The 16,677-nt window shown below is 42.7% G+C and overlaps 1 protein-coding gene across 2 annotated transcripts in view; it reads right to left on the bottom strand.

Moving 5' to 3' along the window:
• Window positions 1-16,677, bottom strand: part of LOC140740452 (endonuclease/exonuclease/phosphatase family domain-containing protein 1-like) — a 100,408-nt gene that overhangs the window by 70,982 nt on the left and 12,749 nt on the right. For both annotated transcript variants that reach the window (XM_073069615.1, XM_073069614.1), the window contains exon 3: window positions 4,146-4,197. In XM_073069615.1, the coding sequence (XP_072925716.1) occupies window positions 4,146-4,197 (52 nt within the window). The remainder of the gene's footprint in view (window positions 1-4,145; window positions 4,198-16,677) is intronic.

The following is a 16,677-nucleotide window of genomic DNA, read 5'->3' as shown; positions in this document are numbered from 1 at the left end:
CAACATCACATCCCTGCTCTTACATTCTGTACCTCTAGAAATGAATGCCAACATTACATTTGACTTGCTCACCAATGACTGAACCTGGAGGTTAACATTTAGGGTGTCCTGCACAAGGACTCCCAAGTCCCTTTGTATCTCTGCATTTTGAATTCTCTTCCCACCTAAATAATAGTCTGCCTGTTTATTTCTTCCACCAAAGTGCATGACCATACACTTTCCAACATTGTATTTCATTTGCCACTTCCTTGCCCATTTCCCCTAAACTATCCAAGTCTCTCTGCAGGCTCTCTGTTTCCTCAACATTATCTGCTCCTCCAGCTATCTTTGTATCATCAGCAAATTTAGCCACAAATCCATTAAACCCATAATCTAATTCACTGACATACATTGTAAAAAGCAACAGTCCCAACACCGGCCCCTGTGGAACTCCACTGGCAGCCAGCCAAAATAGGATCCCTTTATTCTCACTCTGTTTTCTGCTGATCAGTCAGTGCTCCGTCCATACTAATAACTCCCCTGTAATTTCATGGGCTCTTATTTTGCTAAGCAGCCTCATGTGCAGCACCTTGTCAAGGTCTTCTGAAAATCCAAATACACCACATCTACTGCAACTCCTTTGCCTAACCTGCTTGTAATTTCCTTAAAAAAAGTTGCAGTAGGTTAGTCAAGCAGAATTTTCCTTTTAGGAAACCATGCTGGCTTTGGCCTATCTTGTCATATGCCTCCAGGTATTCCATAATCTCATCCCCAACAATCAATTCCAACAATGATGTCCGGCTAACAGGTCTATAATTTCCTTTCTGCTGCCTCCCACCCTTCTTAGATAGAGGAGTAACATTTGCAGTTCTATAGTCATCCAGTACAATGCCAGAATCTTGAATGCACTTGAACGTTCTTGAAAGATCAATGCTAATGCTTCTGCAATCTCTCCAGCTACTTCCTTCAGAATCTAAAGATGCATTCCATCAGGTCCAGGAGAATTATCCACCCTCAGGCCATTAAGCTTCATGAGCACCTTCTCAGTTGTAATTTTCACTGCACATACTTCACTTCCCTGATACTCTTGAATGTCCAGTATACTGCAGATGTCTTCCACTGTGAAGATTAATGCAAAATACGCATTCAGTTCCTCTGCCATCTCTGCGTCTCTCATTTCAATATCTCCCGTATCATTTTTTGTCAGTTCTATATTTATCCTCAACTCTCTTTTACCCTTTATATACTTAAAGCAGCTTTTAGTATCTTCTTTGATATTAGTCACCAGCTTCCCCGATAGTTCATCTTTTCCTTCCTAATGATCGTTTTACTTTCCTTCTACAAGTTTTTAAAAGCTTCCCAATCCTCTATCTTCCCACTAGCTTTGTCTTCCTTGTATGCCATCTCTTTCGCTTTTACTTTGGCTCTGACTTCACTTGTCAGCCACGGTAGTGTCCTTCTTCCATTCAAAAATTTTCTGCTGCTGTCAGAGTGTGCCGGTGACACAAGCATTGCACACTGTCATATTTGTTTTGACTGAGAGTGTGGAGTTCTGCCATTCATGTCAAGTGAGGAGGGCAAGAGTTGTTGCAGCCTTCCCATTGTTCTGGTCGATTTCTGCATCCAAGAAGAGGTAGTCACTGATGATGGACCCTAGATATGTAAACTGATGAACAACTTCTAGTTTGTAATGACTAGTGGTTCCTCCACACCTGGTCTCAAGATGTTTGTCTTTTTCACACCTATAGAGAGACTAAATTCCTTCCAAGCCTGGGAAAAGTGATCCATCAAGATCTGGATGTGCAGCAGAGTGGGGGTTGCAGCTTCTGCATAATCAGCAATCAGCATGTCTCTGATCATAGCCTCATGCACTTTGGTTTTGGCTCTTAGGCAGGCAAGGTTAAAAAGCTAGAGTGTAGTAGATATAGCAGTGCCAAACACGTGCCTTAGGAGAGGGCAAAGAAGATCCCAGTGAACGTTAGGCTGAGAACACAGCCTGCCTGAAGCCGCTGCTTATGTCAATGGGCTTTGAAGAGCTGCGGTTGTACTGCACAGTCCCCTTCATGCTGTGAAAGGATTCGATAGGATGCTCTGCAGCCTTGTCAGTCAGCCTACCTCACAGAGGATCTGAGAGAGCCCATCTTTGCTAACTGAGTCAAATGCCTTGGTGAGATCAATAAACACAAAATATTTTGTTCTCCGCACTTCTCCTTCAGTTGATGGAGACAAGAAATCTTATGTTGACAGTTGACCTTTCAGCACAGAAGAGCAGAAGCCATTTTGTGATTCCAGATAGATTCATTCACCCAACTTCTGTAAATGGTCCATGAAGACTTGAGCAAAGATTTTGTCAACAACATTCAAGAGGGAGATGCCCCTCTAGTTGTTACAGTCACTTCTCTTGCCTTTTTTTGTGGAGGGCAAGGATTTTGGTGTCCCTTATATTCTGTGGTACAGGTCCTTCCTGCCAGCACTGATAGAGGACTTCATTCAATGGTTCAGTCGGGCTGTCATGCAATGGTTGATCAGGTCTGGGGAATGCCATCATTGCCTGGTGCCTTCCTTGAGGCCAAACTATTGATGGCCTTGCTGAGCTCCTTTAGGGTCACCTCTGTTTCCAGTTTTTCCATTATTGGCAGACACTCAATGGCACCCAGGGATGTGGTGGTGACAGTGGAGTAGAGGTCAGAGTAATGTTCCATCTATCCATCTGTTTGCCCTGATCGTGATTGTCAAATCATTGATAGATTTGAGGGGAGCCATCTTGCTTTGAGAGGAGTCAAAGGCTGTCTTGATGCCATCATATATACCCCTGATATTGCCTGTCAGTGTTATGATCTGGACACCTTTACTGAGCTGCATTCAATATTCATTGCCACAGTGCCCAACAGTCTGCTGAACTTCACCTCCAGCCCTGAAGGGCTGTAGGATTCTCTCAATTGGAGAAGACGTACTCTCAGCTAGGGCAACACGTTTGTCTTCAACAACAGGGATCATGTCATTGGATTTGGCTTCACACCAGTCATTTATTTTCAAGATCTTCTTTCCAAAGGTAGCTCAGGCTGTGCTGTAAACGGTATTCCCCAGAAGTTCCACTTTCTCTGTGACAGAGTTTTCAGGCTGTGGATGCTTAGATCTTCCTCGAAGGACTTAGCAAACTGCTCCAGCAGATCTGGATGAGACTTCTTGCTGATATTAATGCAAGTGTTTCCTTCTTATTTAGCATAATGGAATCTCTTTGACTACAGCTTGATTGTGCAACACACCAGTGAGTAATCTGTGTTGCAACCTGCACAATGGTAGCAGCATGTGAAAAGCAAACTGCTGAGAAAGGAGGGATTGAACAGGATCAAGTCCAGCTGGAGCTAGGGTGTTGAAACTTGGTCTGGAACTATGAGTTGGTGATACATAGAGTGCTGGAAATTTGCACCTTTCACAATCAAACAAACTGGGATTTATGTATTTATGCGCAATTTATTCCATATCCGTACTTCAACTTCTAACTTTGTTTTTATATAGTTCTTGATTCTAAAGAATTGTTGAATTTTTTTGTTGCATGTCATGCCAATGCACCACAGCAAATTCCTAATACATAGAAATACATATGGTGAGTATAGTAGATTATCTTTAGCATTCTTGATTCAGGAGTAAAAATGTTTGACTTTAATTCCACATGACATGTCCTTTCTGATTGTCATGTATAGGACATTATTGAGGTCCTTCTGAAAACCTTAATACACACATCCACTAGTTTCCCCTTTCCTTCCCTGCTGTTCATATAATCCAAGAACTCCAATAAAGTCTGTTCAATCCTGTTACTGTTTATTCCAGACATCTTCCATTAGAAATTTCAATGTTTTCCTTACCACTGATGTGAGGGCAACAGATCAGAAGCTTCCAATTTCTTTTCTCCTCCTTTCTTAACTAGGTAATATCTGAATTTCTTAACTCTCACTACTTCAGTTTAGTCTGCTTGATATGACCAAAAGCACAGAGATAAAAAAAACAGTGAAAGAAAATCACAGGCTTCTTATAATTTTTGCAGAGCAAGATTTCCCTTTTAGCTGAGAAATTTTTTGGAATATTCCCAAATGCAAGACCGTCTGTGTGCTTAGAGTAAAAACATTCCATGTATAAAACTAAGCAAGGCAAGCAAATGAGGTTACCTTATCTAAGGCATCTTCATGCAGCACTTCCTGGATGGCCAATAGTTTGATCCTGGAACACATACAATCTGATATTAGTCACATCAACTGGGAGGCAACAAGCCCTCATCAAGTAAACATATTTAGCATTGCACAGAATGCAGCACAGGACCAGACCATCTGGACTAAACTGTGCATCTTTGTAGCATTCAAACTTCCTCTTGAAAGTTCCACTCTCTGGGTTCTGAACTGTACAATCACAGGGGTAATAGAGGAATGTGGATAACTTCCCACACCTCAAAGCTGAACTGACTCAACAACTTGTAAACTCACTGTTAAGGACTATACAACTCATATTTTTTGTATTATTTATTTATTTGTTTGTTTGCTTGCTTGCTTGCAAGGGTCAGAATGGAGATTAAAACTTCTCCTTCACTTTCCCCTCAGCCCCGAAACACCAGCATTGTTTGGCAATAATCTATATTGCATTGGTGCTATTTTCAAACACTTACATTTTATCAATGTATAGAATGTATAGACTATAAGACTTGAAATCTGAATTAGACCATTCAGCACGTTGAGTTTACTCTGCCATTCCATCATGGTTGATATATTATCCTCTCAACCCCATTCTCTTACCTCCTCCTCGAAACCACTTTAATTTGACAGATTCACCAACCTCTAGCTAAGGAAATTCCTACTCATCTCTATTCTAAAGGGACATCCTTATGTTCTGAGGCCTTGCCCTCTGGTCATAGACTCTCCCATTGTAGGAAGTATCCTTTCGACATCCACTTCATCCAGACCTTTCAATATTCAGACCTCTAGGGAATCCTGTACGAGGAACATAAGATCATCAGACATAGGAGCAGAATTAGACCATATGGCCCATCAGATCTGCTCTGCCATTCCATCATGACTGATTTATTAACCTTCTCAACCCCATTCTCCTGCCTTCTCCCCATAACCTTTAATGCCCTTACTAATCAAGAACTTATTAACCTCCACTTTAAATATACCCAATAACTTGGCTTCCACAGACATCTGTGATAATGAATTCCCCAGGCTCACCATCCTCTGGGTAAAGAAATTCCTCCTCATCTCTGTACTAAAGGGACATCCCTCTATGCTGAACTGTGTCCTCTGATCCTAGATTCTCCTACTATAGGAAACATCCTCTCCACATCCATTCTATCCATGTCTTTCAATATTCAATACATTTCAATGAGATCCTCCCTCATTCTTCTCAATTCCAGTGAGTACAGGTCCAGAGTATCAACACTCTTCATATGTGGAATTATTCTCGTTTAGATCCTCTCTAATGCCAACATGCCTATTCTTAGATAAGGGGCCCAAAACTGCTCACTCTGTGCAGTCTGACCAATGCCCTCAAAGTTGCACCCTTGCTTTTACATTCTAGTCCTTTCAAAATGAATGCTAACATTGCATTTGCCTTCCTTAGCACCAGTTCAAGCTGCAACTTAACCTTTAGGGAATCCTGCACAAGGACTCCTAAGTCCCTTTGCACCTCTGATTTTTGAATTACTTCTCCTTTAGAAAATAGTATATGCCTTTTGTCCTTCCACCAATTTGCATAACCGTACACTTCCCTACACTATATTCCATCTGTCACTTCCTTGCCCATTCTTTCAATCTGTCTAAGTCCTTCTGCAGACTCCCAGCTTCCTCAACATCACCTACACTTCCACCTACCTTCATAGCTTCTGTAAACTGTCACAAAGCCACTAATTCCATCATTCAGATCATCTACATATAACATGAAAAGATCGGTCCCAACACAAACCCTGCAGAATACCACCAGTCACCAGCTGCAAACCAGAAAAGGTGCCCTTTATTGCCACTCTTTGCCTCCTGCCAGTCAGCTAATCTTCTAGTCATTCTAGTATCTTCCCTGTAATACCACAGACTTTTATATTGTTAAGGAGCCTCATGTGGAGTAACTTGTCAAAGGCATTCTGAAAATCCAAGTGCACAACATCCACCAATTTGTCTATCCTGCTCGTTATTTCCTCAAAGATTTCCAACAGATTTGTCAAACAACATTTTTTTCTAAAGAAAACAACAATGCCTTTGGCCTATTTTATCATGTGCCGAAATCTCATCCTTAGTAATGGACTCCAACATCTTACCAACCTCCAAAGTCAGGCTAATTGACTATAATTTCCTGTCTTTTACCTCCCTCCATTCTTAATGTGTGGAGTGACATTTGCAATTTTCCAGTACTCCAAAACTATACCAAGGTCCAAATGTCAAAATACAATTATTATCAAGGTACATACATGTCACAATGTACAACCCTGAAATTCATTTTCTTGTGGGCATTCACAATAAATGCAAAGAGGCACAATAGAGTCAATGAAAGACCGCACACAAAACAGACAAACAACCAACCTGCAAAATACAACAAACTGTGTGAATACAAAAAGTAAAAAAAACAATAAATAAACAATAAATATTGAGAACATGAGACGAAGATGCTTAAAAGTGAATCCATAGGTTGAGGGAACAGTTCAGTGTTAGGGTGAGTGAAGATGAGTGAAATTATCCTCTCTGGTTCAAGAGCCTGATACTGGAGGGATAAAAATTGTTCCTGAACCTGAGGCTCTGAGGCTTCCTTCCTTATGGCAACAATGAGAGGGAGCATGATGAGGGTCATTGATGATGGATGCTGCTTTCCTGCAACAACTCTCCATGTAAATGTGCTCAATGGTGAGGAGGGCTTTACCTGTGATAGGTTGGGCCATATCCATTATCTTTTGGAGGATGTTCCATTCAATGCATTGGTGTTTCCATAGCAGTTCATGATGCAACCAGTCAATTGCATATCTATAGAAGTTTCTCTAAATTTTAGATGACATACCAAATCTTTGTAAACTTCTAAGAAAGTAGAGGTGCTGCTGTGTTTTATTTGTAATGGCACTTATGTTCTGGACCCAGGGCAGATCCTTTGAAATGGAAACACAGAGGGAGTGAAAGTTGCTGACCCTCTCCACCTCTGATCTCCCAATGAGGATGGGCTCATGGGCCTCCAGTTTCCTCCTCACACAGTTAATAATCAGCTCCTTAGTCTTGCTGACAATCAGTGAGAGGTTATTGTTATAACACCACTCAGCTAGATTTTCAACTTCCCTCCTTTATGCTAATTCATCACCACCGATGGTAGTGGTGTCATCAGCAAACTTAAGTATGGCATTGGAGCAGAACTTAGCCTCACAGTCATAAATATAAAGCAAATAGCACCAGGGCTAAACATGCTACTTTATGTTGCATCTGTACAGATGGTGATTGTGGAGATGTTGTCGCCAATCCAAACTGACTGGGATCTGCAAGTTAGAAAACAAGCATTCAGTTGCATGAGGAGCTAATGAACCCCCATCTTGGAGCTTATTGATTAGTTTTGAGGGGATGATAGTGTTGGATGTCAAACTATAGTCTGTGAAGAGCATCCTGATGTATACACTTCACTATCCAAATGTTCCAGGGTTGAGTGAAGAACCAATGAAATGCACCTGCTGTTGATGTGTGATGATAGACAAATTGGAATGGATCCAAATCATTCCTCAAGCAGGAGTTGATATGTGATTGTGAATCTAATGATTCTTGAAAGATCACTACTAATACCTCCACAATCTCTTCAACCATGCCCTTCTGAGCTCTGGGTTATAGTCCATCTGCTCCAGGTGACATACCTGCCTTCAGATCTCTCAGCTTCCCAAGCACTTCCTCCTTAGTAATAGCAACAGCCCTCATTTCTGCCCCCTGACACTCTTGCATTTCTGACACACAGTGAAGAATGACGCAAATGGTAGCTTTGCAGTTAATGCAACACTATTACAGCTTTGGATGTCAGAGTTTGGAGTTCAATTCTGTTGTATTTATATGTCTTCCCGATGGGTTTTCTCCATCTCCTCCAGTTTTGTCCCACAGTCCAAAGACATATCGGGTAGGTTAATTGATCATTGTAAAATTATCCCACGATTTGGTTAGGGTTAAATTAGGTTGTTGTGAGTTGCTGAGTAGTACAGCTCGAAGGGCAGGAAAGGCCTTTCAGCACTGTATCTCTTAAAAAATAAATAATAAGAAAATAAAATACTTTGTTTGCCATGTCTCAGTCCTCCATTACTACCTCTCCAGAGTCATTTTCCAGCACTCCAATATCACTCTCACCTCACCTTTACTCTTTATATATCCTTTTTATTTTATTGACTAGAGTACCTTCACATTTCATCTTTGCTTTCGGTATTTCCATTTTGGTTGCCTTCTGTTGGTTTTTAAAAGCTACCCAATCCTCTAGCTTTCCACTAATTTTTGCAATTATTATATGCCCTCCTTTTTGCATTTATGTTGCCTTTTGCTTCTGTTGACAGCTACAGTTGCCTCATACACACTTTGGAATACTTTTTCTTTGGGCTAAAACTACCCTCCACCTTCCAGATTGCTCCTAGAAACTCCAGCCATTGCTATTCTGCCATCATTGTTGCTAATGTCCCCTTCCAATCAACTTTGTCCAGCTCCTCTCTTATGCCTCTGTAGTTTCCTTTACTTTATTTTAATAAGAGATATCTAATTTTACCTTCTCCTTCTCAAAACTGCAGAGTGAATTCTAACTCTTTGTATTAAATGTCTCCTAAGCGTTCCTTTACCTTAAGCTTCCTAATCAAATCTGGTTCATTACATAATACCCAATCTAGATGGAGCTTAAAAAAAATAGTATTTTCTTCGCAGAAGATCTAGCAACTCATAGTAGAGGTCCAATGCTCTCAACCATAGTATTGATGGAGAACGTAATCACCAACAAGAAGAGATTCTAAGTATAGCTTGTTATCTTATTGTTCATTCCTGAGATGGAGGAGGTAGAGTGACTATATATGGACCAGACTGACAGCAGAACTGCTTGTGAGTGTGTGGTATATGAGGCCGAATAGCATATAAATCCTCAATACTTAGGCACACAGAAGACTAATCTACTGGGGTAAAACATAGAAAACCTACTGCACAATACAGACCTTTCAGCCCACAATGCTGTGCCGAACATGTATTTACTTAGAAATTCCCTAACGTTACCCATAGTCCTCTAATTTTCTAAGCTCCATGTACCTATCCAGAAGTTTCTTGAAAGACCTGATCGAATCCGCATCTACCGCTGTCGACGGCAGCCCATTCCATGCACTCACCACTCGCTGCATAAAAAACTTACCCATCATCTCCTCTGTACCTACTCCTAAGCACCTTAAAACTGTGCCCTCTTGTGTTAGCCATATCAGCCCTGGGAAAAAGCCTCCAACTATCCACATGATCAATGCCTCTCATCATATTTGACCTACCAAAATGAACCACCTCACACTTATCTGGGTTGATCTGCCACTTCTCAGCCCAGTTTTGTATCCTATCAATGTCCCACTGTAGCCTCTGACAGCCCTCCACACTATCCACAACATCTCCAACCTTTGTGTCATCAGCAAATTTAATTCCTCATCCCGGCCATTTATAAAAATCATGAAGAGTAAGGGTCCCAGAACAGATCTCTGAGGCACATCACTGGTCACTGAACTCTATGCAGAATATGACCCATCTACAACCACACTTTGCCTTCTGTGAGCAAGTCAATTCTGGATCCACAAAGCAAGGTCCCCTTGGATCCCATGCCTCCTTACTTTCTCAATAAGCCTTACATGGGGTACCTTATCGAATGTCTTGCTGAAATCTGTATACACTACATCTAGTGCTCTATCTTCATCGATGTGTTTGGTCACATCCTCAAAAAACTCAATCAGGTTTGTAAGGCATGACCTGCCTTTGACAAAGCCATGCTGACTATTCCTAATCATATTATGCTTCTCCAAATGTTCAAAAATTCTGCCTCTCAGAACTTTTCCATCAAGTTACCAACCACTGAAGTGAGACTCAATGGTTTATAATTTCCTGGGCTATCTCTACTCCCTTTCTTGAATAAGGGAACAACATCTGCAACTCTCCAATCCTCTGGACCCTCTCCTATTCCCATTGATGCTTCAAAGATCATTGCCAGAGGTTCAGCAATCTCCTCCCTCACCTCCTACAGTAGTCTGGGGTACATCTCAACTGATCCCAGAGACTTATCCAACTTGATGCTTTCCAAAAGCTCCAGTATATCCTCTTTCTTAATGTCTATATGCTTAAGCTTTTCAATCTGCTGTAAGACATCCCTACAATAGCCAAGGTCCTTTTCCATAGTGAATACTGAAGCAAAGTATTTATTAAATATCTCTGCTGTCTCCTCCTGCATTTCATGAGAGGCATTGATTGTGCGGATAGTCAGAAACTTTTTCCCAGGGCTGAAATCGCTAGCACAGGAGGTCATAGTTTTAAGGAGCTTGGAGATAGGTACAGAGAAGATGTCAGGGGTAAATTAGTTTTTTTTTTTAATTTACACAGAGAGTGGTGAGTGTTTGGAATGGGCTGCTGGTGGTGGTGGTGGAGGCAGAAATGATAGAGTCTTTTAAGAGACTCCTGGATAGGTACTTGGAGCTTCGAAAAATAGAGGGCCATGGGTAAGCCTAGGTAGTTCTAAGGTAAGGACATGTTCACCACTGCTTTGTGGGCTGAAGGGCCTGTATTTTTCTGTTTTTTTATTTTTTTATGTTATACCTTGGACAATGGATATCATTCCATTGGAATGCCGGTGAGTAATGGACCTAAGGATTAATAACTAAATATGCTGTTCATTTGTGTATATCCCCAATAAACTAATTTTTAACTTAGTATTGCCAAAGGTGTGAAACTGGATGAAATTGCAGATATGACAGAATGCAAAGAGACTTCACGCCAGATCAGCCAAGTTGAGTGATTGGGCATATACATGTCAGATCCAGAATTACATGGATCACTGTGAAAATAGACATATGAAGAAAATAAAAGGCAGAGGATAGAGACAATTTGTAAACTGTTGTTGTACAGAATGATACAAAATAATCATTCAGGTGAATCAAAAAATTAAGAAGCCAACAGATCATTGACTTCCATTAAAAGAGGTTTGTATACAGGAGGAGCAAAGATGCCTTATTAGAATTGTACACATTTTTGGTGATGCCATCAGATTGCCATCTGTCCTTGAACAATAGACAATAGGTGCAGAAGTAGACCATTCGGCCCTTCGAGCCTGCACCGCCATTTTGAGATCATGGCTGATCAATTCCTTATCAATACCCGGTTCCTGCCTTGTCCCCATCTCCCTTGATTCCCCTATCCATAAGATACCTATCTAGCTCCTTCTTGAAAGCATCCAGAGAATTGGCCTCCACTACTTTCCGAGGCAGTGCATTCCAGACCCCCACAACTCTCTGGGAGAAGAGGTTTTTCCTTAACTCTGTCCTAAATGACCTACCCCTTATTCTCAAACCATGTCCTCTGGTACTGGACTCTCCCAGCATCTGGAACATATTTCCTGCCTCTATCTTGTCCAATCCCTTAATAATCTTATATGTTTCAATCAGATCCCCTCTCAATCTCCTTAATTCCAACGTGTACAAGCCCAGTCTCTCTAACCTTTAATAGTACTTTGTTATTCTCTGTTTTTGCACTGGTTATTTGTGTAATGTATAGTAAAATTAACTGCACTGAATTGCTGCTACAAAACAACAAATGTCATGTCATTTAAATCACTGATAATAAATCTAATTCTGATGCCCAAGAAATAATGTAATTGCCATGGAGGGCATGCAGTAAGCCTTCAGCAGACACCTAACAAGGTGAAAATGCCACATAACAAGACGTTAAGTTAAATAGACCTACTTTCTCTAGAGGTTATAAGAATGAGATGGGATCTCATTGAAGCATATAAAATTCTTACATGCCTAAGGAGACATGAAGCAATAAGATTATTTCAGCTGGCTGTGGGTTCCAGAACAAGGATGCAACATAATATTTTTGACAAGACATTTGTGTAGTGAACCTGTGAATTGTCCAGTATTGATGGCCCTCGAGGCTAAGATATTGTATATATTTAAGGAGATAGATTTACAGACACAAATGTCTTTTGTGGGCAGCCATGGGAATTTGATATTGGGAGGGAGGTTAAGCCATGATTGGCTAGAATGGTACAACAGGCTGAAGGAGTTAACTAACCTAATTCACTGGAAATAATTACAAGGATGTTGCCAGGACTAGAGGGACTGAGTTATTGGAAGAGGTCAGGCAAGTCTTTATGGCTTGGGATGCAGAAGAAGGTGGGGGGGGGGGGATGACCTTATTGAAAATATTAAATCATGAAAGGCATAGATAAGGTTTTATGGTAAGTCTTTTCTCCAGGCAATGGCAGTCCAGAGCTATGATGCATTGAGCTAGGGTGCAAGAGGAAACGTTAAAAGGGACCCAAGGGGCAATTTTTTCAAGCAGAAGGAGGTGAATAAACAGAATGAGCTATCAGAAGAAGAGGTTGAGGCAGGCCCAATAGTAACTTTACATGCAGGGACAGGACTTAGAGGGTTATGGTCTGAGTGCAGGAAATTTGGACTAGCTAGAGTGGGGAACACTGTTCAACATGGACACATTGGATCGAAGGGCCTGCATCTCTGCTGTACTGTTCTATTAACTTCTATTTTCTATATTTCAATGTATCCTGTACTTGTATGTTTATGTATATTTCAGTCAGCCTCCTGGCAAATACAATAGGACTAACAAGGAATGATACTTAATTCTAACCATCTCTGCCCAAGCTTTGTCCCACATCCCCTCTTCAATGTACTTTCATTCTTGATGTGTGGATGTTAGACCCTAGACACTAGAATACTACAGCACAGTTCAGGCCCTTTGGCCCTCGATGTTGTGCTGACCCATATATTCCTTAGAAATGTACTAAACCCACACTACCCCGTAACCCTCTATTTTTCATTCATCCATGTGCCTGTCCAAGAGGCTCTTAAATACCCCTAATGTTTTAGCTTCCACCACCATCCCTGGCAAGTCATTCCAGGCACCCACAACACTCTGTGTAAAAAAACTTAGCCCTGATGTCTCCCCTAAACTTCCCTCCCTTAACTCTGTACATATTCCCTCTGGTGTTTGCTATTCATGCCCTGGGAAACAGGTACTGGCTATCCACCCTATCTATGCCTCTCATAATCTTGTAGACCTCTATCAAGTCCCCTCTCATTCTTCTACATTCCAAAGAGAAAAGTCCCAGCTCTGCTAACCTTGCCTCATAAGACTTGCTTTCCAATCCAGTCAACATCCTGGTAAACCTCCTCTGCACCCTCTCCTTAGCTTCCGCATCCTTCCTATAATGAGGTGACCAGAACTGAACACAATACTCTAAGTGTGGTCTCACCAGAGATTTGTAGAGTTGCAACACGACCTCTCTACTCTTGAACTCAATCCCCTTATTAATGAAGCCTAGCATCCCATAGGCCTTCTTAACTATCCTATCAACCTGTGCAGCAACCTTGAGAGATATATAGATTTGAACCCCAAGGTCCCTGTGTTCATCCACACTCTTAAGTAACTGACTATTAACCCTGTACTCAGCCTTCTGGTTCATCCTTTGAAAATGCATCACCTCACACTTATCCAGATTGAACTCCATCTGTTAGTTTTCTGCCCAACTCTGCATCCTGTCTATATCCTCTTGTAACCTTCAACAACCTACAGCTCCATCCACAACTCCTCCAATCTTCAAGTCATCTGCAAACTTACTCACCCATCCTTCCATCTCTTCATCCAGGTCATTTATAAAAATCACAAAGAGCAGGGGTCCCAGGACAGATCCTTGCAGCGCTCCACCAGTCACCGACCTCCGGGCAGAATACTTTCCTTCCACTACTGCCCTCTGCTCTCTTCCTGTAGGCTAATTTTTTATCCAAGCACCCAAGGTTCCACTGATCCCATGCCTCATATCTTTCTGAATGAGTCTCTCATGGGGGACCTTGTCAAATGCCTTGCTAAACTCCATGTAGACCACATCTACCGCCATACCCTCATCAATTTCTTTTGTTACCTCTTCAAAAAACTCAATTAGGCTCGTGAGGCACAACCTTCCCTTCACAAAGCCACGTTGACTATCCTTGAGTAGACTATACTTCTCCAAATGCTCATAGATCCTATCCTTACGAATCTTTTCCAATAGTTGGCAGACCATCAATGTAAGACTCACCAGTCTATAGTTCCCAGGATTCTCCCTATTACTTTTTTTAAACAAGGGAACTACATTTGCCATTCTGCAGTCCTCCGGCACCTCCCCTGCAGCCAAAGAGGATTCAAGGATCATAGCTACTGCTCCTGTGATCTCTTCTCTCACTTCCCACAGCAACCTGGGGTATATCACATCCAGCCCTGGGGACTTATTAATCTTGATGTTTTTAAGAAGATCCAACACTTCTTCTTCCTTAATCTCCACATTGTCCAGCACACAGGTCTGTTCTATTTCAAACTCACCCTGATCAAGATCCTTTTCACTTGTGAATACTGAAGCAAAGTATTCATTGAGGACCTCCCCAACCTCCTCCGCCTCCAGGCACATGTTGCCTTCTTTATCCTTTAGCGGCCCCACCTTTATTCTTGTCATCCTTCTGTCCTTCACATACGCATAGAACGTCTTGGGGTTCTCCTTAATCCTACATGCCAAGGCCTTCTCATGACCCCTTCAAACTCTCCTCAGACTTTTCTTAAGCTCCTAAACACAAAGTACACTGCAGATGCTATGGTCAGATCAACATGTACAAAAGCTGGATGAACTCAGCAGGTTGGGCAGCATCCGTTGAAATGAGCAGTCAACGTTTCAGGCCGAGGCCTTTTGTCAGGACTGAAGAAGGAGGGGGCAGGTGCCCTATAAAGAAGGTGAGGAGACGGTGGAAGGTGCCAGGTGAAAAACCAATCAGAGGAAAGATCAAGGGGTGGGAAAAGGGAAGCAGGGAGGGGATAGGCAGGAGAGGTGAAGAAGGAATGTAAAGGGAAAGCACTATGGGTAGTAGAAGGCAGAATCATGAGAGAGGTGATAGGCAGCTAGAAGAGGAGGCAGAGTGAAAGTGGGATGGTGGAAGGGAGGGGGAGGGAATTACCAGAAGTTGGAGAATTCGATGTTCACACCAAGGTGCTGGAGACTACCCAGACGGTATATGAGGTGTTGCTCCTCCAATCTGAGTTTGGCCTCAGATGGTAGCAGAGGAGGCCAGGTGTGGACATATCCAAATGGGAATGTGAAGCAGAGTTGAAGTGGGTGGCAACCAAGAGATCCTGTCTGTTGTGGCAGACAGAGCGGAGGTGCTCGACGAAGCGGTCCCCCAATCTGCGTCGGGTCTCGCTGATGTAGAGGAGGTTGCACCGGGAGCACCGGATGCAATAGCCTCACCTACCACCCCACCAGCCTCCGGATCCAGCATATTATCCTCTGTAACTTCCACCACCTTCAACAGGACCCCATCACTAAGCACATCTTTCCCTCTCTACCCCTCTCTGCTTTTCACAGGGATCGTTCCCTCCGCAACTGCCTGGTCCACATGTCCCTCCCCACAGATCTCCCACCTGGTACTTATCCCTGCAAGCGCAAGTGCTACACCTGTCCCTACACCTCCTCTCTTACCACCATTCAGGGCACCAAACAGTCCTTCAAGGTGAGGCAACACTTCACTTGTGAGTCTGTTGGGGTAATCTATTGCATCCAGTGCTCCCAGTGCGTCCTCCTCTACATCAGCGAGACCCGATGCAGATTGGGGGACCACTTCGTCGAGCACCTCCGCTACGTCCGCAACAACAGACAGGATCTCCCGGTTGCCACCCACTTCAACTCTGCTTCACATTCCCATTTGGATATATCCATACATGGCCTCCTCTACTGCCATCTGAGGCCAAACTCAGATTGGAGGAGCAACACCTCATATACTGTCTGGGTAGTCTCCAGCCCCTTGGTGTGAATATTGAATTCTCCAACTTCTGGTAATTCCCTCCCTCTCCTTTCCACCATCCCACTATCACTCTGCCTCCTCTTCTAGCTGCCTATCACCTCTCTCATGATTCTGTCTTCTTCTACTACCCATAGTGCTTTCCCTTTACATTCCTTCTTCACCTCTCATGCCTATCCCCTCCCTGCTTCCCCTCCCCCACCCCTTGATCTTTCCTCTGATTGGTTTTTCACCTGGCACCTTCCACGCTCCCCCCACCTTCTTTATAGGGCCCCTGCCCTCTCCACCTTCAGTCCTGACAAAGGTTCTCGGCCCGAAACGTTGACTGCTCCTTTCAACAGATGCTGCCCAACCTACTGAGTTCATCCAGCTTTTGTACATGTTCTTAAGCTCCTTCCTGGCTAACCTATATTTCTCATGAGCCCCTCCTGCTTCCTGCTTCTTGTATCTAACATATGCTTCCTTCTTCCTCTTGACAAGTTGCCTCACGTGTTTCGTTAGCCATGGTTCCCTTTTCCTACCATTTTTTCCTTGTCTCAGTGGGACAAGCTTATCCTGAACCCAGCACAAGTGGTCCCTGAACTTCCTCCACATTACTTCTGTGCTTTCATCCTTGAACATTTGTTTCTAATTTTCTCTCGCTGGCTCCTGCCTCATCCCTT

The sequence above is a fragment of the Hemitrygon akajei genome, chromosome 17 (genome assembly GCF_048418815.1).
Source record: "Hemitrygon akajei chromosome 17, sHemAka1.3, whole genome shotgun sequence".
Classification (NCBI taxonomy): Eukaryota; Metazoa; Chordata; class Chondrichthyes; order Myliobatiformes; family Dasyatidae; genus Hemitrygon; species Hemitrygon akajei.
This window is presented reverse-complemented; position numbering and strand designations above follow the sequence as displayed.